The 26492-nt window shown below is 44.3% G+C and overlaps 1 protein-coding gene across 2 annotated transcripts in view; it reads right to left on the bottom strand.

The window, feature by feature from the left end:
- The window catches only part of LOC147632699 (initiation factor 4F subunit (DUF1350)), a 44230-nt gene extending 22958 nt beyond the window's left edge, over window positions 1-21272 (bottom strand). Inside the window, exons 1-5 of one of the 2 annotated variants that reach the window (XM_086807526.1) lie at window positions 20849-21272; window positions 10955-11158; window positions 10811-10868; window positions 5458-5520; window positions 5146-5221 (exon numbers count right to left, since the gene is read on the bottom strand). In XM_086807526.1, the coding sequence (XP_086663652.1) occupies window positions 5146-5221; window positions 5458-5520; window positions 10811-10868; window positions 10955-11158; window positions 20849-21216 (769 nt within the window). In that variant the 5' untranslated portion in view covers window positions 21217-21272. The remainder of the gene's footprint in view (window positions 1-5145; window positions 5222-5457; window positions 5521-10810; window positions 10869-10954; window positions 11159-20848) is intronic. The other variant, XM_086807527.1, reaches the window with a different exon arrangement.
- Window positions 21273-26492: the final 5220 nt, after the last annotated feature.

The raw sequence follows: 26492 nt of genomic DNA, 5'->3' as shown, positions 1-26492 counted from the left end.
TTGTCAGTATTTCAACTGTATACACATCGAGTGTAGCTAGAATTAGTTATTTGCAGATTATCCTTGCAGAGCGAAATCGGTTTGTCTCCCATGTTCTCTGATCTGTTATTGGTCAGTCAATTCAAAAGCTCATTCGAGCTTTTATAGATTGTCCTCTCGCCCAATAATAGGGTAGAATTCTCAATCTTGTTTTGTAGGTTATTCAAGATTTCTTTTTCTTTTTTCGCTATCATCAATTGCAAAATTAGGTCTTGGCTACCCAATATTACCCTAATATTAAGTACGGCTCTTGTATCTTCGAGATGTTTACATACGGTTAGGATGTAGACATTCCTTTAAGATTCATAATCTTTTTTTCTAATGATCTCAAAAACTTTGCCTTTGATTTTTGCAACTGTATCATCATTCATCAATTTCTTGTGAAGCACCAACTCATGCTCTTCTTGATCATCCGGTTCGAGGTCTATAAAATCCTTCTCCTCTTCTGGCAGAAACTCCAACACACTACTTGATTCTAGTGTGCCGAATGTTATGTCCCGTGTTATGTGAACATAATGTGGCTAGTGTTAGAGGTCCGTCGGACAATTCTTATAGCAGTGTGAACTAGTCATGTGGCTATATAATTGGGGTTATGACTCATTTGTGAGCAATTTCAATTGTGGAGTTGGCCCCCAATAATGTTGGTGTCTTCAATAACCTTGGAACCTTATACCATTTGGTCCTCGCCACTTTGGTGCCTACACATTACAAGTTGAGAGGACATAATGAAATATTAAATTAAGGGCTTGTTTTTATACTCACTCTGTGCAAAACCCATAAGAATCTAAGATGCTTATGAATGCACAAATTGAACCATACTGTGAGATTCACACCCATCCTAGGATTTTTGGGCATCCACCAGCCCGAGGACATCCACATGCAATAAATCCATGATATGTCCACGTCCAAAAACAGTTCCCAGACTTCTCTGACAGCCCACAATGTGTTGCACATGCATTGCAAATGATCAGTGGTTTTTACCACAAGATGGCCTTATAGAGGAGACAGGAGATTATTGATCATGAGAGGGCTATCAAATGCAGGTTATCAGCCTTGTAGAGGGAGCATGAAAAGCATCATGATGCCCTTTGGAGTGCAGATACTCTTTGCACTGTCAAGATTGAGTTGCAGCAGAAGGCAGAGTATCAATAGCATGCTCAGGAATCATTTTGGATCCAGATGGGTGGCAAATATAATAAACGCTTCTTTGCTACTCATGATCCATCTTTTAGCAAAGAAAGTGTTCGACAGTTGCAAGATGCTCACAGTACTATTCACTCAGATCCTACTATGGTGACAAAGATTGCATCCGACTTTTATTGCCAACTACTCTCTGTTGAGCCTCATTCTCCTATGAGAGAGAGCACAACAGAAGTAGGACACCATACCACAGCTAATCACGGAAGCGATGAGGATATCTCTTGATGCTTCATTTTCGGCTCATAAGGTGAGACAGGCACTCCTTCCACTACCCCGTGGTAAGTATCCAGAAGAAGATGGTTTATCGACCTTCTTTCAATTGCCTCACATGCGGACTTACCTGCCATGCGTGAATTGTACCATACAGATGCTGATTTTGGGCATATATGGACTGATTTAGTGGAGCTAGACATGTACATGCCTCTTATGTGATCAAAGAGGGGTATCTCATGAAGGATAACTGGCTATGTGTTGTGTCAAACATGAGGCAAAAGGTTATGGATGAGTGCCATGCTCCTCCATATGCAGGACATAGAGGTATCATGCCTACTACGCACATGATTGAGCGCTATTTCTTTTGGCCAAGTATGCACAAGGATATTGAGGCATATGTACGTGCATGTCTCACATGCCAGAGGGTCAAGTTTGACAGGCAAAGGCTCCATTTGCTTCAACCGTTCATAGTCACCAGAAACAAGAAACGAGAACGGAAATAATCGAGGAATGGAAACGGTGAAACGAGTTTTTAGGGGTGGAAACGGCCTGTGACAATAGCACTTGGGAAACGAGAAACGGCCATAGAAACGGATGGGGCCCTGAAACAGAGAAACACGTTTCTAGGGACTGAAACGGCCGTTTCCTGTGACTATGCAACCATTGCCTATCTCCTCACAGCCATGGGGGAAAGTATTGCAATGGACTTTATCATGGATTTGCCTCACACTCAGCAAGGCAATAATGCTATTCAGACCATTGTTGACAGGTTTAGCAAGTAGGCACGCTCCTTGCCGGTCAGAAAGACCATTATGCTTGAGTATATGGTCAAGATATTTGTGGCACAAGTGTTCAACACCATGGTACGCCTAAGTCCATTGTGGGGGATAGAGATCCCAGGACTACGAGCCTCTTTCGGAGAGCTCTGCTTGGCAATATGGGCGCTAAGCTGAACTTTTCGTCAGCTTTTCACCCCAAAACAGATGGGCAAAGTGAGGCTGAAAATTCAGCTGTGTTGGATCTCCTCAAATGTTATGTTGTAGATCAGAAAACAGCTTGGGAGAAGTAGCTACCACTACTAGAGTTTGCATACAACACAGTGCATGCCTCCACGGGAAAGACCCCATTTGAGATTGTACATGGCAAAGTGATATTGCCACCCATCCTACGCACTAAGAATGAGATCTTTGTAGCTGATGAGTATGTCAGAGATCTTGAAATTGCCTTTGCACAAGTGCGAACAGCCATTGCTTGTTCATGGGATGAGCATAAGAGGGTTGCTGACAAGCACAGAAGAGAGGTGAACATCAAAAAGAATGATTGGTATTGCTGAAATTTGAGAAAGCAAGACTCCGTAAGAAGCCAGGAAAGGAGGAAGCATGTCCTAAGGTCTCTACCAAGTATTACGGTCGTTTTAAGGTGATCAAGCAGATCAATGAGGCTGATTTCCGGCTTGCATTGCCTGATCATTGGAAGATTCACAATGCCTTTCATGTGAGTCTATTGTGGAAGTAAGTGGGACCAGAGCCAAAAGAGCTTGTCAAACAGAAGACCACCAGAGGTTGATAAGCAAGAAGTTCTTCAACTTGAGCAGATTGTGTTTCACAAGGAGAGAAAGCTACCTGCTGGTGAGTTTTCCAGGCGATACCTTGTGAAGTTCAAGAACTATTTGCCTATCGATGCAAAATGGGTTGATGAAGACTACTTCAAAGATTACCCACAACTTCTTCACGCATATTTGGAGGCTTTTCAATTGAGGTCAACTGTTTAGAGGGGGGGGGGTTCACCATTTGGCCGCCCGTCTTCTCTATTTCGTGCCAAGGTACGAGAGGCTGGCTAGGCCTCATGTCACCCGTTGTGTGGTCAGGACATGGAACCCACTATCAAGGATCCTAGTTTAGGCTTCCCACTGAGCAAGTTCCGTGCTCAGGAAGACCTCCTATCTGCAGGTTCCAAGAACGGTAGATGTATCCATTGCATGATGCATACGCACACATCTCTGCTTGTTTGAAACTGATTTCTCTTGTTTGCATGTGACTACCTGCTATGACGTGTCCAGTTCGTGGGTAGGGGACGTCCTCCATGAACCGTGCGAGTGCCCTATATTTTGACATGATTTGTGGCATGCGAACAGGTGGTAAGTATTCACTTAACCTTTGTTTATTCTTGTAAAGGTTTTACAACCTTTACTGTTTACACTTCATTCACACCTTGGAGTAGAGGTGGACTTTATTCATGAAAGCATCATATCCATGAGATATCCAAAGATTTCTTCTCTATAAACTCGAATGGGCACTGCCCATCACTGGCCAGTGCCCGGGGCCAAGGTCAGCCCAAACTGTGGACACCTCCCTAGACCATTTAAGCCCCATGTGGCCCTCTTTAATGGGGGGGGGGGGTGGTTTATAAAGGTGGGCACTGCCACATGTCAAAGGGGGGTTGGAACCCCTTCCACCCCATTCCATCAACCTCTCCCACAACTGCTTCTCTTTTTCTCTCACATTGGAAAGGAAGAACATCACTCTTGGGGCTCTCTCTGCAAATCAACACCTAAAAAGAAAAACTCTCCTGACTGCCCTGTACTTGCTGTCAACTGCACCTGCTCTCAAAGGTGCTGTACTAGCCGTACCATCAGCTGTACCCCTGTTCTTGCATCTGCACTTGCTGAAACAGCTTCTGTGTATACAGCTACTATACCTGCAGAACCTGTTGGAAACCCTATTGTACCTGCAATACCTGCTAGAAAACCCTGCAGTACCTTCTGGAAAAACCCTATTATACCTACAATACCTGTTCGAAACCCTATTGTACCTACAGTAGCCTACTGTACCTGCAGTACCTACTGGAAAACCCTACTGTACCTGCTGAAAACCCTACTGTGTAGCCTTCTGTACCTGCAATACTTGCTGGAAACCCTGCTGTACCTGCTGTGCGTACAATAGTACCTGTTGCACTAGATGTATTGGTTGTGAACCGACTCTGCGTATATCTGTTTGAATACCTGCTATTGGAAACCACATACTACTACCTGTTTGTGTACTTGTACTTGTTCCTATTTGTGTACTTGCACCAGGGAAGCTTGCACCACAGTCTCTGCGAGGGTGTGAGCGAGGCTCTAGTACAAGAGCACCCATTTGTGTGTGGTCTCGGGATGACAGTTTTGCGTTCACTCCCCTCCAGGCGTATGAGATTGGTGGCTAGGCTACTTCGACTGATTACGAGTCCAACATCGACAATCTACTCCAACACACTTTTGTTTGGGTAACTTGTCTTCATATTTGCATTGCATTGGATTATCTCACTGGCAAGCCCTTGGAACTTTGTACATATTAAAATACTCAATAATATACTTCAATATTGAGGGGGGGGGGGGGGGGGCGCTGGGGCGCGGGGGCGCGGGGTCGGCCCATTTGGCCCCATAGTGGTGGTGCACTATGCAATGCTTGTCTTTTGCATATTATCTTGTGCAATGATGTATCTTTCAATTGTTTTGTGCATTGTGGTTATTACATTTTAAGTGTCTGCGTGCGCATTGTTCACGAGATGGTGCCCAAGGACGTTCACACCTAGCTGGTGTCATTAAAGGGAGGGAGGGCGCCGGGAGAAGGAGGGGGGGGGGGGTGCTGTAAGGCAAGGAGCCTCCAACTCTTGATCTTTAATTGGGAAATTTTTTGCTCTTATTGGGAACGTTACCTGGAAAACTTTTTGAAAGATTGAGAAGAGGCGATGTTGCAATGATGGGGGCTATTTGTACTGTGATTGGACCTAGCTGCATGGACAGAAAAAAATAAAAAACAAACAAGAAGAAAACTCATTAAACAGATACAGCCATGCTTGTAAGCATGGCATGTGTCGCCAAATAGAATAAAGTCTACCTAAGATGCATAAATCGATGAGAAAGGGTTAGCAATTTCCTCATCCTAGACAACCTAAACCTCAATCAAAAGTAACTTGTAATCTGAAACTACAATTGACGTAACCTCATAGACTCAAAGAAATGTAAACCTGTTCAAAATAAGGGACTGCATCCGCTGCCGGTTTGTTATTAAAAGCAATGACAGCATTCGCCTAAATGCAATCCCCCCACCCCACCCCCCCCCCCAAAAAAAACAAACAAACAAACAAACAAACAAATAAACAAAGATTAGTGTTTTCAAAATTTCAAGCAAAAGGTTCTTATAAGGTTTGAGAAAACTCTTTTGGTAACGAGCTTATACATTACTATGCTACATCAAAAGGGTTTCTTTCAAATCATTTATTCTACTCAGTTGCTTGCTCTCAATAACCATACAAAAGAAGTGGTTTTGGTTATTTGGTCTTAACCCCTTTAATACTAGCTTGTGATCGATAAAAATCAGCCACTCACAACTGATATATAAATGAGAAGCCAAATCGATTAAAAAAGATGTGCAATTACTTGAGGAAAAATCCATGTACCTTAAAAAATTGCAATTTTAGAAAGCATTAAAAATGGCCTAAAAATCTTGTTAGCATTTCTTTGAAAGAAAAGTAAGAAGAACAAAAAACTTCAATTGATGGACAGTACATGCCAAAGATATATATACATATGAAATAAATTCGTAGCAGGCTTTGTTTATTTATTTTTTGTGGGAAATATTTTAAAATTTGTTTCAGCACCCAATGGGGGAAGGTCCCCTGCACGAGTACAGCCCCTCTTTCAAAGACATGTTTGGATTCTTTTGCCCAGCCTTGCTTCAGTCCCTCCTGCATCGGAGGAGGATCATGGAGCAGCAACTTCTAGCCTGGAACTCCCTTTCTCGCATACAGTCGGGACACTTGGTGGAGGCCCGATCTCTCTTGGGGCAGGCTCTGTACTGGACCTGCCCAAACCTTTGGCTCCTGGAAGAGCTTCCAACGACTCGCAGAGCAAACCCAGATGGCACGCCTCCAGCGCTTGAGGAGAGCCTCATCCATGAACCTCGACATGGATTCAGCCATTCTTCTAGATTGGCTTCTTCCACCAAAGGAACATCCCCACCCCCCCCCCCCCCTCTTCCACTTGGATGGCTTCATTTTCCTAGACACGGGCGCACGGATTCACCGTGCTCACATTGGAGGTGGGCCCCCATGGGCAGCTCACCCATTCTAAGTGGACACTCAGAAATGAGCTTCCCCCCCCCCCCCCCCCCCCCCCCCCCCCCCCCGAAATGGGTTCAAGTTGTGGGATCATAAGAGGAGGAAGAGGTCCACCGATCCTACCCCTCCTGAGGTCAGGGCCGTCACAACCTTGCACCTGTGGCTTTGGAAGAACATACCCCTTGCACATGTTCAGTTGAGTGGCAGTGGCACGACCCTGATACTCCTCTCTGTCGACCACAATGTACCATTCTTCGTGTACTCCGTCCGACTGGGCAAACGAATCTTTCTGCAAACAGTTGATGGTACCCTAGCAGCCCTTCCCCATTGGCAGGCACACGGAGTACCTCACCCTTTATAGACGATTTCTGGCAGCGCCTCAAAAATAGTTTCAGGCCCCGACTTGTAGTGGCTGTACCATCATTTGTACCTACGGTTCCATCATTTGTACCAACTATACTGCCATTTTTACAGCTGAGGTTATGTAGATTTTCTATCTTGGTTACTATTTGGCTTTCTCCTCAGTTGATTAATTGCAAACTTGGCCAATGTGCATTGAGGGAAAGTGTTTGTACCTACACAAGATATTGGCCAGGTTTAACGGGATCATGTTTCATTGAAATCATTTGTATATCATTATGATGATCGAAACATATTGTATGTGGATAATATGGCAAGACCCCCATTGATTGGGTGACGAGTCACACGCCCGGACATTTCTGGGTATGAAAGGAGTCTGCTGGATTCTAAGATGTCTAAATGTTTGCAAAGGACAAGTTTTGGGAATGGGAGGTTATCCAGTATCTCCCACGCAACTCTCTCCCAAGTGTCAACCAAGTGTACCATCCAAAACTGACCATAGAAAATTGTGGATCAATCTCCACAACTACCCAATGCATCCATGAGAGAAACCCCAACATGAGGCAATGAACCAAGCCAAGGCAAGCAATACTTGATTGTCACGTACACGCTCGTGCCATGTCTAATCCTCGGCATGAACAGCATTAATCCCTAATTAAGTCAGCATTTAGCATCAACTTCATTACCATCAGTAGAATCAGCATTAGCATCATCAGCAGAACCATCAGCATCATCATCATCAACATCAGAAACATCACCATCAACAGCATTACCATCATCATTGGAGGGTGTAGGAGACCAGTCAGCAGCCATACAGGCCACTGGGCAGCAGTCCGCAGCCAGCAGATCAGGAACCCTCACAGCAGGCGGCCAGGTCATACGCAATGGCCATCATGTGTTTGGGCACCAACAGTTCAAAACGCGGCATTCAAGGAATATTATTATGAATAATACTTGTCCAAACCTGGCCGACAGCACTTGTGCTGGCCAACCAGCTTCCTCCACACATATATAAGTAATAGGCATCATTTTCCAGAAGTCAAGCAGATCATTCAGTTCATAATATAAGTCATAGTACTTGATTAAGCATGAAGGCTCTGGAGTCCAATCTCCTAGAACTCCAACAAAGAAGTTTCTTCCTTGTGTTTAGAACTACTGGTGCAAAGTGTTGTGCAGATGCCAATATATCAACCCCAACTTGACACCCAAATATCTAGCAGTACAGCCGCTATCAATCCAAGCAAATCCGAGCTGTACACACCAATTGACTCTTTGCAAGTCACTAATCCAAAAACCAACAGGTTTGAGCCAGATAATGAGAGCCCCTACATAGGCAAAACTCCTCCAATGCAATCCAAAAGGAACATAAACATGTGTGAGGCCTCGAGGAACATAACAGTTTCACATTTTCTGCAATTTTCGAAATAAGTAAGGCATCATATGTTTTCCACGGTAATAGTTTGTTGGAACAGCTGAAGCTGCAGCTCCCCCCGTTCACGACTACACCTCTGCGCACCCCCCTTTTTGCTGTGCGCAGCCCCCCCTCCTTCGCCACGCCTACCTCCTCCCTGTGGCGCTTCTTCCCGCCTTGCTACCCTCCGCCTGAGCCCTTCTCCCTTAGCGCCACCCTGCCCTCTGCCTCCCCCGTGGCGCCTCCCAACTGTGCTCTCCCCCTCCGCCATCCCTTCGCACCACCCAGCCTCCTAACCCCCTTCTTCCATTCGTGCAGCCCTGCCTCCTGCCCACCTGCTCGCCTTCCCTTGCACCGCCGCCGCCTCCTTTCTGAGCGCCACCCAGCTCCTCCCCTTGCATTCCGTGCTTCCGCCTCTCCAGCCTTTCGCTCCCCCCTTCCATCCACCCCTCCCTATCCTCATCTTCATTTCCCTAAGAGGTGCTTTCAGCTTTCGGGCAGTTTTGTGTTTAAGGCAAGTTTCAGCAACTTCTGGTCTTCGAACCTACAGGAGGACTCCATGGCAACAGCTCCATCATCCCCGACTGAGGCTGCCGTCCCTTGCCTTTCTTTCTGAGAAGCGGATCTCCCACCTCCTCGCTTCGACAGTCGCATCTCTAGAGGCCTCTACCTTGGTCTGCAAGATTGTGGGTAGCCACCTGGCACATGGACAGCTCAGGGATCTGTTAGGCAAGCCTTCTTGGCGAGCCTAAAAAGATCTCTGATATTCATCCCTTGTGGCATGGTTACCACCACGTTGAGTTTGATTCACCTCCATCATCGGATAGAGTCATGCAGCTGAGCCCCGTCACACTGCCTACAGCCCAAGCCTTCTTTGCAAGGTGGCAGCATGGATTCGACCCAACATCCGACCCTCAAGCTAGCATATCAGGCTTTCCAATGATAGTTTGCTTTCCTAGTCTCAGGAAGGAATACCTTCCTCTCCTCCCGGTGATAAGTGGTGGTATTGGGAGAGATGGAATTCCCTCCACAGCCACTTCGGTTCTAGCTCGGACGGCCGGGGTTCCATCCCTTCGTATCTGCATAGCCTCTCCGAAGTCAGTTCATCATGCCATATCTATTCCTTGCCTCCTAGGAGATCCTATTCTGCAAAGAGTTGAGTACTCCAACCTCCCAAGCCAATGCTTCATTTACTAGCAGATGGGACACCTTACTAGAGCTTGTCCTCCAAGATGGCGCCTCTTGTGGTCCGCCCCCCCCCCGGTGTATGGGTGGGGACTTCAACATGTCAACAGAGGATAGACTCGGAGGTGGCATGGTGACTATAGTTTCAAGCACAGAGTACTCAGCTTGGGAGGAGTTCATTTTGGCTTTGAGGGAACACGACCCTTGGCATTTACCAGAGTTTGGTCATAGCCCCGGCCCCCGGGAGTCATGGCTACTCGAGACCCAATAGGATGAGTATAGACCCTAACCTGTCCAGATTAGATCGGTTCTATGTAGATGAGTGGGCTTGTGGACGTGGTGGCATGATTGGTATTCTAGAAGGCACCACTTTCTCCGATCATGCACCAGTTATTCTATTCCTAGAGGCACGCCAGACATTTGAATTTTGAGCACCCAGATCCCTAACAGCCTCATTCAAGACTCCAACATATACAACAAGAGAGAGGAGATTTGGGAGAGGTTGGATTTTCACTCATGATCAGCCGTAGGTGCCTTGGATGCAGGCCTTGGAGAGGTTGGATTTTCACTCATGATCAGCCGTAGGTGCCTTGGATGCAGGCCTTGGAGAGATCAGCAGTTTATTACAGGAGGCAGCACAAAGTAGATTGGTTGGCTTCCAAGAGCAAGAGAGGACCATCTGTTAGAGCCTCGCTTCCTTGCAGCAACTTCAGTAAGCTCACCAGATAGCCCATGGATTGAGGCCAAGTTGGCTACCGCCCATACATAGCTCGGTTCCATCGAGGAGTGGAGGGTGGAGAACAAATACCATGCCAGAGCCTCCTTTTGGACCCACGTAGGAGACAGGGACATCACCAGGGATTTCTTTGAGATACCAGGCCCACACAGACGGAGGGATGGTATCCGCAAGTTGTGAGCCCAAGATGGATCCATTGTTGCAAATTTCCCCCATGTGAGAGCCATTGCCACATATTTCTTATGCTCTCCCCCCCCCCAAAAAAAAAAAAACTTGAGAAAAAAATTCCAAATGCTAAAAAAATATAGAAATCTTGCTTAACGAAAATCCCAAATGCCCGCAATACTTCGCAACTTTCGTGTCCACTTAGTATTCCATATGGGGTTGCTGAGAGACCTAAAAAATCTGGCAAGGTACATCTATTACATGACAACAAGAAAAGCCCATGTGAATTGAGATTGTCTACAGCTCAACAGTCCACTAATAACATTGTAAACACTTAAGGAGAAGACTGAAACTCTTAGCTACGTCCTAATGCAGGGACAAGAAAACAAAAAAGGGGGGCTGACCTTCGGAAGACCCTCCTGTGTGATGCATCCTATCAGAAGCTGCAATAAAGCTCCATTACTGAAAACGCAATAGTTGGACTCAACACAATACATCAAGGGTAAAGGCATGATTATTAGCACATTCTTTTCTAGGTCCACACACACCTATGCCCGATACTGAAAACTGGAAGCCTTCTGATGTCTTCGGGACTGAGACTGCCAAGTGAGAATCCACCATTCACAAGAGCTTCCCTGCAATACTGGAACTTGTAGTGCACCATTTCAGCAGCTACAACATGTTCAAACGTCACATTATATGGAGTTGCTATGACCAGAAAATCCTGCCGCGTCAAAAGTTCGATAAACAAGCTGTCAAAAAACATGCGAATCAGTGCAGGAATTTGGTCAAAAACATACAGCTTAGAGGACCTCATTTGCTTTATCATCTACTACAAATCTTTATATGTATTAGAATGACATAGTCGGGCAGTGACGAATTTTTTGCCATGTGGCATGCAGTTCTCAAATTATCTTTATATTTACATAAATTTTGATAGGCATTTGACACGTGTCATGGTATTTCCCAATCTTCTCAATGTGATACCATATTAAAAGATAAAATCCAATAGTCATTGAGTGTTGGTTATATAAATTATGTAAGAAGCTCATTGTCTTCATCTTTTGTATTTGGTTCATCATTCTCAAAATCTTGCATTTGGGATCATCAAGAGGTACATCGTGGCAAACTGTTCATTGTGTCTCAACTAGTTTCTTCTTGCTTACCTTTAGCTTAGCTTTAGACTGTTTTCCAGTGCCTTCTTGACATCTTTAATGCAATTGAAAATGTGAACTGATAGATTATCTATTATCAACAGCTCCCAAAGCCTATGAGAAAGTCCTTGTGGACTGAGCATGTATACACAGTAGAAGCTGGAGCTTCCACGTTCCTATCCGTGCCCCTCCCAGCCCGGTGCGTGTTTTGCTTCCCTGCCAGCATGCACCAGCCTCCGTCCCCCTCCTCTCTTTGCTGCCTAGCGACCCAGCTCACTCCCCTCCACCCTCGCTCTGAGGCGCCCACCCTTCCCCCCTTTTTTCTGATTGCTCCCATCACCACCCTCTGCTGCTCCCACAAACACCCTGTCCCCTCCCCCTTCAATTTTAATGGTTGCACTAATTTTATTTTGCATTCCATGATGAGATATGTCATGGACATTATTGTATCACTTTGGTCTCATAGGCCCATTGGGTCTTTAGTAGACGCTTAATATATCTCTTTCTTTCTTTCTTTCTCTCTCTCACACAGAGCAAACCTTCCCACGCCCGGCGGATCTCCAAAGCCTTTATAGGCTAACCCCATGCTCGATATCCTTGATGGCCCCCTCCCCCTACCGGGGCTTTAGCTCCATAGATTGCATGATGATGATCAGATGATGGTCCCACTTTGTAAGAGAAGACGCTGTATTGTGTGAACCCTGTAGGCGACTAAAGGAAGTCAAAACACAACCTGCTGTGGACCAGCCTGTAAACGACCAGCAGAAAACTGCTCAAATGACTGTCGCCCTCGCAAGGATGCTTCTCACGTGTGCTCATGAAGTTTTTCTGTACAGCTGTATGTGTGGCCTGCAGGTGGCAAGTTTTTGAAGGCGGCCAACAGAGGAGGAAAGCTGCTCAGCAGTGGTCGGCCTGCTGTCCACTACTAGCGGGCAGCCCCAGAACACGCGAAAGGAGAAGGCTGTTGGCCAGTGCACATATGAGCCGCCTGAGAGAGAGAGAGAGAGAGAGATATCCTTTCACTTTTGCATCTCACCACACCGCCCCCACCCCCCCCCTCCCCCCCAGAAAGAGGCCGAGTCCCGACTTCCTATGTATAGCATGGCGGACTTTTTCTTTTATGAATGGTTTATAAGGTTATCTGTTCACACTGATTTAAGTGGAGGATATTTTTATGGGCTTTGAGCATACACAAATGGGTGGACCTGAATTTTACCTTTGGACACACACATAGTTGGTCAATTTATGCTTATGGTGGACCTGAATTTTACCTTTGGACACACACATAGTTGGTCAATTTATGCTTATGGTGGCTGTTTTCTTCTCCACGTTTTGGGAAAACGTGAGCAACACATTACAAGTGTGTCAGAGTATGTGTTTATCATGGAGTACAGGCTAGTGTGAGACATGCCGAGCATCTACGTGTAACGTGTGCGACCTTCTGTGCAACCACGTGCACGTGTGCATGTGCATTGTGTGAGCCCTTCGCCCTTGCAAGGTCTTGCTCTTCCTGTGCTAACCGCCCATCTCTTTCTAGCGTGCACGTGCGTGTGTCCGCGCCCGCACGCGCATGCGTGTGTTCCGGGCAGTGACTGCTTCTGCATGCTGCTCACCAAGGCCTGTGCACGCGCTAGAGTAAAGGCCTTCGCTTGTGTGTATAGCCGCTATTTCGGTCCTGCTCACCATTGGTTCGTCTCTTCCCCTGGTTCGCCTATATGTAGGCGAGTGTTCCTTGTTCTTAGTCGCTTCCACCTAGCCTTAAGGCTTCTCTGTGTGCGTGCGTGCGTGCATGCGTGTGTGTGTGTGTGTGTGTGTGTGTGTGTGTGTGATTCTCTGTGTTTGAATTGAAGTGGGGTGTGTTTGCAGGTGCTTGTTTTGCCTGTCATCACAAGTTTGGGCATCTAGCCTCTGAATGCCCAATGGTCCTGCATCAGCCCCCCCCAAATGCTTTCCCACCCCAGACCCGGGAAAAGAATGATAATTTGCAAGTCAAGACAGCAAATACAAATGGAGCAAAGAATGCAAAATCAGTCAATCAGGTGCCCGCACTTGCAGGAAAAGGAAAAGATAAAGGGAAAGAGAAGATGAAGGAAACTGTGGGGATTGATCAGGACGGTTTTAAACAACCCAAGAAGGTGGTTGTATTGAACCAACGCCCCCTTCAATCTCGTCAATGGGATGCTTCTTCTCCCTCACCAGGACAAACTTCTACTTCAGCCTCTGCTCCTATCCTTCAAAATTGGGTGGGCGTACTGAAGAAGGGCATCCCCATATGTAATTCAGAAGAAGAGGAAAATGCTATGTCTTTCATGGGCAATGAAGACATGCAGCCTATGCAGGCAGAGGCCTAGCCTTTCTGATGTCTGGTTCTTATCCTCACACTCTGCTGTACATACCTTTTCATGCTTCAAACACTTAAGTGCTTTACATACAATGTACAGAGCCTTTGCAATGTCTCAAAGTGGAGGCTATTATGGATATATGTACATAAAATGCAGCCAGATATTGTTTGTTTGCAAGAGCATAATCAACACTCCATGGCTGGACAACATGGTTTTTTGCACGGCTATGATATATATTATGCTAGTACTGCTACCTATTCAGGTGTATGCATACTGGTTAGACATGAGTTGCAGCCTCAGTTGGCCTTCAATGACAATAGTGGCAGATGGATAGTAATACAATGCAATGTTAATGGTGATATTTTTGAGTTTGCATCAGTCTATGCCTCCCAAACCTCTGCCATGAGGGCTTCTTTGTGGGATTCTTTATGCAGATATCCATGGAGATCCAATGCATTCATCTGTGGGGATTTTAATAATTCCCCTCTGCCTAGAGATAATACCACTTCACGATCTCATATGCTATCATTGGAAAGGCACAAATGGGATGACATGCTTCTTTCTGTGCAGGCTGAAGATTTATGGATACTTCTCCAAGGGTCAGTCCCTGGATATACTTTTCATCATAATGCACTTACTACGTATTGGGCAAGGCTTGACAGATGGTATTTGTTTTATCCACAACAATTTGTAAATTTTAGCCCTCATCTCCTTATAGATTTCTCATTGGGCTTGTCAGATCATGCTCCATTGTGGATGAATTTGCAGCTTGGCATGCCTCTGGATGATTTGCCATTTCTCTCCAGTAGATTATTGCATGTTAATCGGGCTTATTTCCAACATCACAACTTTCAGCAAATGATCAGATTTGCCATTCATCCTTTGCCAGTTCATGCCCAGGAGGACATGAATTATGCTTGGGACAGCTTCGTCTCTCGTATTCAGAATGTCATTAAGGAGTATGGCAAATGGCATATGACAAAATGGAGGAATGAAGTTAAATGGGCAAAAAGGACAGCACAACATTTGACTGAATTTTCTCAGTCGAGGCCACTCTCTGATTCAGAAAAGGATTCCCTTTCACATGCACAATTTAAACTTACTGTTAATGATCAGAGGAAATTGCACAAATGGCAGATTAGGGCAAGAATGAAGCCCCTCATGGATAAGGGCTGCTCTTCAAAATCCTTTTTCCAGGGCTTGCATGCTACTCGAAATAAAAATTCATGTCTAAGGGTTAGGATACTGGATGGCTCTTGGACTCACTCTTTCTCAAATCTCCAAGACAAATGCCATAATTATTTCCAGAAATTGTTTTCTGCTCCTGGTTCCCCATCAAATCAAGTGACTGATGCCAGGACTGAATTTCTTCAATATGTTTCTGGAATAGTTGAAATGGATGATGCTCTTACTTTGGAGAGGCCTTTTACTGACACAGAACTTGATAATGCGTTGTTCCACCTCAGCAAATACAAGTCCCCTGGCTGGGATGGCCTTACAGTGGAATTTTATATTTCTTTTTGGGATGATTTGAAAGAGGTCCTTTTGTGAATGATCAATGTGGCCTGGCAAGAAAATCAGTTGCCGCACTCTTGGAAGCATGGTATAGTCAAGCTTGTCCCCAAAAAACATCTGTGTGATCATATATCAGATTGGAGGCCTATTACTTTGATGCCTGTACTTTACAAACTTATTGCCAAAATGATTGTACATAGGCTTCACAGGATACTGCATGCAGGACTTCATCCTCATCAGTATGGTTTTGTGCCGCAAAGACAAATCCATGACAATATATCCAATGCCTTGACTACAATTGAATATGCTAAGTATTCGCATCAAGATGTGCAGGTGGATATTGCTAAGGCATTTGACAATGTTCAATGGGATTTCATCTCTCAGATCATGACAAAGTTGGGCTTTGGTCCCAAGATGGCAAATGCTGTTTACTGGCTTTATTCTGGCTCTACTGCTCAGTGCATTCTTGGGCGCGCCATCTGTCTCGGTCATGGATATTGGGTCGATCAGTTAGACAGGGCTGCCCTCTCAGTGCTCTCTTCTATGTCATTGCGACCCATCCTCTTTTGATGTATCTTGATCATCTTACAAACACAGGACAGATGACTGGTCTCAAAATCCCAGGGGCTACATCTTTTTTGGCACAAGCATATGCTGATGATTCCTTCTTCATGCCACACAATTCTCCTCAGGAACTTCGCATGCTTATGGCCACTCTTTCTTTATATGGGTTGGCAGCGGGATTGCATGTCAATTTTGACAAATCTAAATTACTCTCCCTGAAACAATATGACTGGCATTCTATTCTTTGGCCGGGTTAGGTGGTGCATTCCAGAGATATTGTCAGGCATTTGGGATATCCCATAGGATGGCATATCACCAGAAAGCAGCAGTTAAAATGGATTTTCCAGAGACTTCAACATAAACTGGAATACTGGAAGATTTCTACTTGACATCTTCATGTCAGGCTCAGAATAGTACAATCCATTGTGATGTCCTATGTCCAGTTCTATTTGCCCTTGCTGCATTGGTCCTCCAGGGATATTTCAGCTTTTATGTCTCAAGCTATGGAGATATTATGGAAGACAAAAACTGCTGTAAAAGCATTGAGACTGATGAAGATGGAAATGGTGTGCTCCCCAAGGATGCATGGTGGACTTAATGTCCTCAATATAAAATATCATGTACTTGCAAGGAAGGCTACAATGTTGCATACTTTCTTCCGTCAACAGCAGCCATGGACTTGTATGTTAGCATCCATGTGTGTCAACATGAGGACTTGTGCTTATGGTCATTGGATTACGGATCATTGGGAGGTTGTGATTGGGAGATTTGTAGGGAGGATACCTGGTTGTCCTTTCTCTACTGCCCTCATACTTGACTGGAAACAAGTTCTCTCTAAGGTCAAATGGGCTCCTGATAATTGCTTGGAGACAAACTCGATGAGGAAAGAAAGTATTCATTGGAGTGCCATCTTTGACACTCCACTTGCTTTACAGGAACCTGTTCGGGCATACAATCTTATGAAATTGGGAATTAGGTACATACATGATGTGGTAGATGATCGGGGATATGTCTTATCCTTTCCCCGGGCCACTGCTATCTATGCATTGGGAATGCATCATAGGTTGATATGGAAGAAAATTGCTGATTTATTGCATCCCTTTTTACCTATTCCACCCGTGGCTGACACAGACAGGCTTATGGATTGGCAATTGCAGCCATCTACTACATGCATTCATCCTATTCCCCTTCCTGCCTTAACCTCCATCAAAGCCTACAGGCTTCTTCAGCCTGCCCCATGGATTCATCAACATGCTAATTCTCTGTGGCATATAAGGAAGCCCCTCTCATGGTGGCGGAAGAATCTCCGGATGTTGTGGAAGTGTAAAATGCCATTGAAACAAAGACTTTTTCTTTGGAGATGTTTGACAGGCACATTGTCAGTGGGGGTCATACTTGCTAAACGTCACATTGCACCTTCCACATGTCTAAGATGTCAGGCTCCCTCAGAGACTGTTCTTCATCTGCTTTGGCACTGCCCTTGTTCCAGGATCCTCTTGGGAGAATTTCAGATTTTCTTCGGCTCCGTTTCCCTAGTCACAGATTTGGGAAACATTTCTGGCTTTTTGGCAGATATATGCGGTCCTTGTCCCAATACTCACTATTTCTCTCTCGGGTGAGATATTGGGCTCTTTGGACAATTTGGAGTGAGCATAATTTGGCATACTTGGGTCGGCAGAATCACCAGTCATATGAATCCTTCAGAGCCTCATTGCGGCAATCCTTATATGATGCCTGCCATGAGGGTGATATGGATGCTTCTTGTTTAGAGCTTTTCTCTTTATGTTTCTGACATTTGGGATACTCTCCGCTTCGGAGACTTCCCATCTTGTAAATTTATGAGCATATAAATACTGCACAGGATATTACCAAAAAAAAAAAGTGTGTGATGCTCTGTGTGTTTGTGTGAATATGCCAAGGATACACAGCAAGATATTCTCATCATGAAAGTAGACATAGCCAAGGCCTTTGACACAGTGCATTGGAACCTTATAGCTCAAGTAATGGACAGAATGGGCTTTGGGCCTAGAATGAAAAATGTCATTTTCTGGCTTTACCATGTGTTACACAAGTGGTGGTGGAGTGAGCCCCTAGCGTCTTCACATCGAGAAGTTGACCCTCATTAGGGTTGGCTAAGTGCTTGTGTTCCCGAACCGACCCTTGGGTAGTCTCTCTTCACATCGAGGAGTTGACCCTCATTAGGATTGGCTAAGTGCTTGTTCCCGAACCGACCCTTGCATAATCTCTCTTCTCTTCTCTCCCACTTCTTTCATGCAAGGAAGTATGCTCATTTTGGTGAACACCCACGGATAAAAAACCCACACAACGTTGTGGCATCCATGTGTGCCGCTTGGGACTGCAACTCTCTGAATCTCTGCAACTACATGCGAAAGACAAGTTCTTCGTGTCCAAGTCCATAAACTTGGCCACTATATTAAACTCACTCTCCGCTTGGAGAAACTCATCACGAAACATTGTCTCAAAATATGCCCAAGTACTCGGTTTATTCCTATCACCATGCCACGGCTTCTCTCTTTAGGAGACCCCGAACCATCTGAATCTTCTAGGCTTCCAGGAACGGGTTAAACTCAAAGTGTACGATCCAACGGTTGAGCCAAGAGTCAAGCACCTCCTAGGTCTTCTCCTTTTTCTCACCCGCAAAAGCCTCGCGTGCGAACGAAGAAGCAACTGATGCCACTCCTGCAGGAGCCGCTACACTGATCATCGCCTGAAGTATAACTATCTAATCCCGCAAAAGCTCGATCTCTTCCCGAAACTCTGCCCAAATTTGAGCCATCTACTCTTTGAAGTAAGCTTTCTCAACCCCCTTGACCACCTCCTACTGGACCTCCACGTGTTCCCATGACCCCAAAGGACGATCTTCTTCATGGTCAGAAACATCATCAACAAAGTGGAGTCGTGCCACCATGGTAAAGGGAGAAGAAAGGTCTGCTGTTACAAGATACCTACATGATCGTTTCTGAAAATTCACAAAAGCCGCGGAAACAACATATGTTCCACGTGAGAAACCAAAGAAAAGCATGCAAAATAAGGTGACCCACCTGTACACCATGCATGAGAGATGAAGATCCGGCTGCGAATTGTCGCAACGGGCTTATCTTCACTCGATTTCATAATGGGCTGAGTAGAAAGGGCCTAAGGCCTTCCCTTTTATGGCTTTAAAAACACCCAAGTGCTTTTTTCCAAAAAAAAGGGCCTTTTTAAAGATAGATGTGCACTAAAACGGACTCCTCCCAACAAGGATCACCTAATATACAAGCATAAATAAGGTTAGAGAAACCAAATAAAAGGGGGTGCAGGCAAGCTCACCACCCAACCATAGATTCGTGCCGCAAACTTCCCCCGAGCTGGGAGCTAAGGTTCCACCCCCACGAGTCCATGCCAATCAACCCTCGCATCCCATACCACCAATGCCTGCCCATAGGGGCCCTCAGCAAGACTACCCGTGATCCGACATGTCCATGGCAAGAGTAAGCCTCTCGGTCCAGGTCTAGACCACAGTGAATCAATAATAACCCAAGACTCACTTATATAGTGCTTATTGCTACTATAAATAACAGTCCACTCATAAATAGCCAATAACCTTGGATTTATTCACCTGAATCCACCTGCTTTCCCTAGTCCCAGGGCTCCCCTAACCCTATTGGATTAGTCCCTAACCCCAAGGGTTAGTGCTAAGTACATAACATCAAGGTGGCATTGATTGGGTAGCTGCATGTCGATGCGGAGCAGTGGCTACACACATGGTCGCGTGGCATTGAGGAGGTGTAGTTGTTAGAGGCATGGGTAGCGCTAATCAAAGGCAGCTCTTGGCAGTTGTTGAAGTCGAGTAAGGTTCCGCTGATCAGGACACAGCTTTGAAAGGTGCCACAGGCACTATCAATGAAGCTAAGGAAGGCGATGTAGATTGGCAAACAGGGGGTCGATGGTGGAAGCAAACAGCCGATGGGAGAAGCGTTGCAAGTGGCTCACCCGCCAATTGTCAACAATGGTCCTGCTCTGATACCAACTGTTAAAACTAGAGCTGCACCTATGGACGGTCGAAGAGGTACATGGCTATGGCCTTGGAGTAAAGAGAGAGAGAGAGAGAGAGAGAGAGAGAGAGTGAAGTACACGACTAAATGAAGTGATTGTTGTATTTCTTCAAACAAGTACTAGACCTTTATAGGTCAAAGGTTCACCTTCTGACATCATTGCTTATGTCAAAGCACACACAAGTATCTAGATATAATTCTTGCCCCTCTAAGAGGTGGTCCACACATAAACACACAGTTACACACTGCCACACTCATAAGAGTGGGTTCACACACAAGTGAGACCTTGATTCCCAACAAGGCACACCTTGTACTATCTTTCAGCAATGTTGTACTTCCTTAACGGTCAGAAAGGAAATATTTTGCAGAAGAAGGGAGGAGGGGGGGGGTGGTGGATGGGGAGGGGGAGGGGGGCATTGAGACCAAGCACCTATTTACTATGTATAATTCTCTGTGTCACCCTATGTATGTGGTGGGAATTCTACATCATTTCCTTAACATCATACTGCTTTCCTAGGAGGGTTTATTTGCTAAATTTCTTGAAAGCATAGAATTTTATGTTAAGATTGTTAACACAAAAGCAACATGTTCCATAGTTTATAAGAAAGTTCATCTGCAAATGTGCTAATAGGAAGGATTAAGCATCCTAAGGCAAAACCGCATTTGGAATTTTAACCTCTAAAGCACTAATCCATGCCTCTGTGGGCATTCCTCTTCACATACTATAGACTGTAGCTCCCCTAAGAGGCAAATGACACAACAAGAAAAGCCAAATACAAGAGCAAATAATTAATGGATTGCATTGTAATCACCTGTAAGTGACTTCAGGCACGGCTCCAATGAAAGCACCTCCGATAAAATGGATAAGGGCACGAGGCTTTCTGCGTCTTGGGAGGGCGGGGAAGACAAGGCAGTCTGCCACTCTCTTGTAGGCTGTGTTGACCTTGGGGACACCAGAAAGGCTGTCAAATGAGGAGGCTGCAGCAGAAATCCTCCATCTTTGAGCTTTTTCATCCAAAAGGGTTGATGGCCTCCTTTGCGCTTGTGCCCATGGATTTCCGAACTCAGAAAATGGGTGCCCCTTACTGTTGTTAGCTTGGCCTTCTCCACGCTTCCATTGCATAAGAGAAGCATTTGATAAAGAGAGAAGGCTTAATGGGTTGAGCTGCAATGAGAACATGCTTGCTCCCTTGTCACTTCTTGTGAATTTTTCTTTAAAAATTTATCAAAAGTATAATTGAACAATAATAATGAGATATTTAGATTATTTATATTTGTGAATTCTTCTTTAAAATTTTATCAAAAGTACAATATTGATTGGATAGAGAGGCCTCATGAAAGGATTCAATACCCCCACCATAGCCTATTATTTATTAAGCTATACCAATATATTTAAAAACGTCTACAAGCTATGCTTACAACTTAATGATTTTGCCTTGTAGAGGGCCCAATTAGAGTCCTTTTTTTATTCAAAGAAGCCACCACCTGATTAGGGGGGGAATGCCTTCATTAACATACTAAGTACATAGTCCTCTAACCATTAGATCGATACCATCACAACCCACTCTTGGTTATCCCATATGCAAAAACATGGGAAGTCGAAGACTTGTATAGATGCTAGAGTGGCAACTTGTCATAGTCATCTCCTCTAATGCTTATGGTGGTTGCCTCCTAGTGGTGTGTTGCATGGTTGTCTGATGTACAGTTTTTGCCACAAAGGCAATGGGTGTAATGCTAAGTTGTGGCATGCACGCTTTGGCACTTGAACTTTGGCAGTTTGTTCCATTTACATAAACATGACATGGTGTCTACACTACCACATCTTGAAGCCCCTATCAAACATATTTGTGAGGGCTATATTCTTGGGAAAATGCAGCACGGGCATCAATTCCCAAAGATGGTTCAGTTAGAGGTGTCCAAAAATTGTAGCTTATACATAATGATATATGTGGTCCTATGATGAGGACACCATCTATTAAGGCCTACCTCTATTTTGTCACATTCATTGATGATTATTCTAGACATACCTAGGTATATCCATTGAAACACAAAGCAGAGGTTTTTATGTGCTTTAGGCACTTTGATGCTATGGTCTAAAATGCTTTTGCATATAAGATAGGTACCCTCCGTACTGCTCGAGAGGGGGAATATATGCCTAAGGAGTTTCATGCATACATAGCTGATCATGGGATAAAACACCAATGTATTGTGCCCAATACACCTTAGCAAAACGATGTAGCTAAACGTAAAAATAGGTCTCTCATGCATACTATCAAACATATTTGTGAGGTCTGTATTCTTAGAAAAATGCAGCGAGCATTATTTCCCAAAGATGGTTCAGTTAGAGCTGTCCAAAAATTGTAACTTATACACAGTGATGTATGTGGTCCTATGAGGACACTATTTATTAGGGGCTACCTCTATTTTGTCACATTCATTGATGATTATTCCAAACATACCTGGGTATATCCATTGAAACAGAAATCATAGCTTTTTATGTACTTTAGGCACTTTGCTGCTATGGTTCGCATGTAAGATTGGTGCCCTGCATACTAATCGAGGGGGGAAATATATGTCCAAGGAGTTTCATGCATACATAGCTAATCATAGGATAAAACACCAATGTACTATGCCCTATACACCTTAGCAAAATGGTGTAGCTGAATGTAAAAATAAGTCTCTCATGGAGATGGCACGTGGCACGTTGTATAGTCAAAAGTCAGGAGTTACCTCATGGTTTCTGGCTAGAAGCAGTCATGTGTGCAACATATGTTTTGAATAGGTGTCCTACAAAGGCTTTACATACAATTACACCTTTTGAAGCTTGGAATGGCAGAAAGCCCTCTGTGGCTCACTTATGCATTTTTGGCTGTCTTGCGTACCCACTTATGCCTGAGCAAATTCGCAGAGCAATCTTGACAATAAAGGCTGTTAAATGTACTTTTGTGGGATACATCTGGGAGAGTAAGGGTTATCGTCTCTATCATCCTGCTACCAAGTGGATTCTTATGAGTAGAGATGTTGTATTTGTGGAAGATGCAATTCAGCTTGCTTTCATATAAAAAATAGCAAAATGTATGTTCACATAACATATTTGACACTCTCCTTCCATTATTCAATGCAGGACACATTGATGCAGAGCATTTGGGTAATCAAAGAAATGTTGAAAATCAGCCCACACAAGTTACAAATTAGCATATTTTTCAGCCCACAAATAAGCATATTGATGAGACAAATGTGGATGAGGAAAGAAGGGAAATTGAGGAGTCTAAAAGTATGCCAAAATAGCTAGTGCAAATAATACGTGATAGCAAATTGGCCACTCCTTTGCCTAGCAAAACACATGCAGGCTCTCATCATGCATCTCTTGTTGATGCAAGTTATGCTCTTATACCAGTTTATGTGATGAAGAGGAATCTATCTCCTTTGATGAAGCAAAGGAATTTGAAAATTGGATGAGTGTTATGCAATCTGAGTATGATTTGATACTCAAAAATGATACATGGGATTTGGTAGGCATGCCTCGTGGCAAGGAGGCCATTAGTACGAAATGGGTTTACAAGCTCAAACATAGAGTGGATGGTAGTGTTGGCGATACAACGCTAGGCTTATTGTTACAAAGGGTTATGCACAAGAGAAAGGCATTGACTATGGTGAAACCTTTGCACCACATGTCATATGACTACTATGCGGACTATCATTGCATTTGCAACACATAAAGGTTGGAATGTATGTCAGTTGGATATCAAAACTGCTTTCTTGAATGGAGATTTGCATGAGGAGGTCTATGTATCTCAGCCTTCTGGTTTTGTTTAGAAAAATCAGGAAGCAAAAATATACAAATTGAAGAAAGCTTTATATGGTGTTAAGCAGGCTCCCAGAGCATGGTACGAAAAGATACATGCATACTTGGTTACACAGGGTTTTTGCAAGCCCCACTGACAATGCCCTCTATATGAAGGGGACTAAGGATGTTTTATTGGTCATCGCGTTATACATTGATGACATGCTTCTCTCGGGTTCTAATGATGATCATATCTCAGCTTTTGAGATGTCATATCTTCGACCACTGCACTATTATTTGGGCATTGAGTTTTGGCAACGTAATGATGGCATTGCTATGTTGCACATAATGCATTGTTGAAGAGGTTCAATCTTGAAGACTGTAAACCTATGGCTACACCTATGGAGCCAGGTTTACGACTAAGTCTTGAAGATGTATGTGACCCTTTTGATGCTGGCTTGTATCAAGAAGCTGTTGGATGCCTTATCTTTTTATGTAACAGCAGGCTTGACATTCAGTATGTGGTCTCAATATTGATCATATTTATACATAGCCTAGGCACAAAGCATTGACAGTCTATCAAAGGGATATTCCATTACCTAAAAGGCACCAAGAACTTTGGGCTATTTTATCCCAAGGGGGGTAAATCACAACTATGTACATTTGCAGACTTAGACTGGGTTGGATGTTATGACACATGAGTGTCCACGAGTAGTTTTTGCTTTCGCCTTGGTGATTCATGTATACCATGGCTCAACAAGAAGAAACTCATTGTGGCCACTTCTAGCTATCAATCTCGGTACAAGGCAGTGTTTACAGCTACAATTGAGTGTGTTTGGCTCGAGTGCCTTGCTAATTTGGGCATTGGCCAGTCCTCAACCACTACCATCCTCACTGACAGCCAGAGTGCTATGGTACAAAAGAAATCCGCTTTTTCATGCTCGCACAAAGCACATTGAGGTGCACTATCATTATGTTGAGGAGAGATGCTTTGCAGGGGAAATCACAGTACCTCATATGCCAACACGAGGCAACTTGGTAGATTTATTTATGAAGGCTCTTCCCACGAGAGAAGTTTGAAGCTTTTTGCAAAAATTTAAACTTACTTCCCTTTGGGGACTAGTATGGGCTCCCTATCATAGTCCAAAGAGCCTTGCACATCTTTGTACTTCTAGTGCCAGCTCACCCCTTATTCACACCATCACTCCCAAGGGGGATTTGTAGCAATATTTGGTAGTGATGTGTGTGAACACACTCAGCCGGGGCACTTTTTCCCTCCTTAGGAGGTTTTTTCCCTCGTGCTAGTATACAACCATCTTGGGGTATACTTATCATCTTTTGTACATCACACATTCATTATCTATCTATCATCTCATTGTGTGCACCCTTGAGCTTCTCCACTATGTGTGTGTGTGTGTGTGTGGATTCCTACAATCTTATTTCCAACAATCACTAATCAACCACAGAATGTGGTGCCTATTCAAACCGTTATACCTTAGCCGATCATATCAATTCAACTAATGGCAATCGTGGTGGATGTAGTAGCCCCGACTCCTTGTCATCGACCATTTGGTCAAGGCAGGGAGAATCCACCACTGGAAGGATATCAGTGTTTTTATTGCCCATGGGGCAGGGACAGCACAAGACAAAATGCCCTATCTGGATCAAACACCAATAGGAGATACAAACTCCTCCGCTAGTAGTAGCATATGAGTTTATATCAACCTGCCAGCTGTTGAAATGTAGAGAGAAAGAGATGAGACAAGAGACACATCATGTACGCTCCCAAAGACTGATTCATATTGAGGACAAGATACATATATATAGGTGAGACCAAGTTAGGTAGAGTGAGCCATATATAGAGCTCCAACACCCCCACTCAAACAAGGGTCTCTAGCTATGGATGAAAAAACCCTTGGGGAGTACAAGGGAAAAACCCAAGCCCCTATACAAATGTGAAAATATGAACCAGAAGTAATGATGTGAAAGTGCATTGTGCATCTATGTACAAATATACAAAAGGACCAAGAGGTCATAGTGTGCAATTGTGAAATGTGCAAAGTGCATGGTGTCTAGAAGATTACAACGATATATGTACAAAGCTACCATAAGAGTAAAGAGCCTAATCTAGAAAGAGTGAGCCCGAGGCAACTCCAAGCTCTGAGCGTAAGAGAATGAAGCGTGACTCATTGAGACCTTTGGTAAGAATATCTGCAATCATCTGGTCACTTGGACAATGTTCAATCATGATAGTGCCTTTGCGTACTTCGTATCGAACATAATGGTAATGCACAACAATATGTTTTGACTTGTTATGTTGGACATAGTTTTTTGCAAGACTAATAGCACTCTGATTATCACACCGCAAGGGTGTACTAGAAAGAGGAGAATGGCCAATATCTGTCAACACTTGTCGAAGCCAAATGAGTTCACGAGTTGCAAGTGATGCCGCAACATATTCAGATTCGGTTGTAGAAACTGCAACACAACGTTGTTTCTTGCTGGTCCAAGAAATAAGACAACCATTAATGAAGAAACAATTGCCACTAGTAGATCGCATAGATAAATGTGAGCTGGCCCAATCTGCATCTGTGTAACCCAAAAGAGAAAGAGATGGAATGGAGTCGGATGTGAATTGTCGTTGATAAACCAAACCATAATCTGCAATGCCT

The sequence above is a fragment of the Cibotium barometz genome, chromosome 13 (genome assembly GCF_041138505.1).
Source record: "Cibotium barometz isolate CiBa-2024 chromosome 13, ASM4113850v1, whole genome shotgun sequence".
NCBI lineage: Eukaryota > Viridiplantae > Streptophyta > Polypodiopsida > Cyatheales > Cibotiaceae > Cibotium > Cibotium barometz.
Note: the sequence above shows the minus strand (reverse complement) of the source record. Positions and strands in the feature narration are given on the sequence as shown.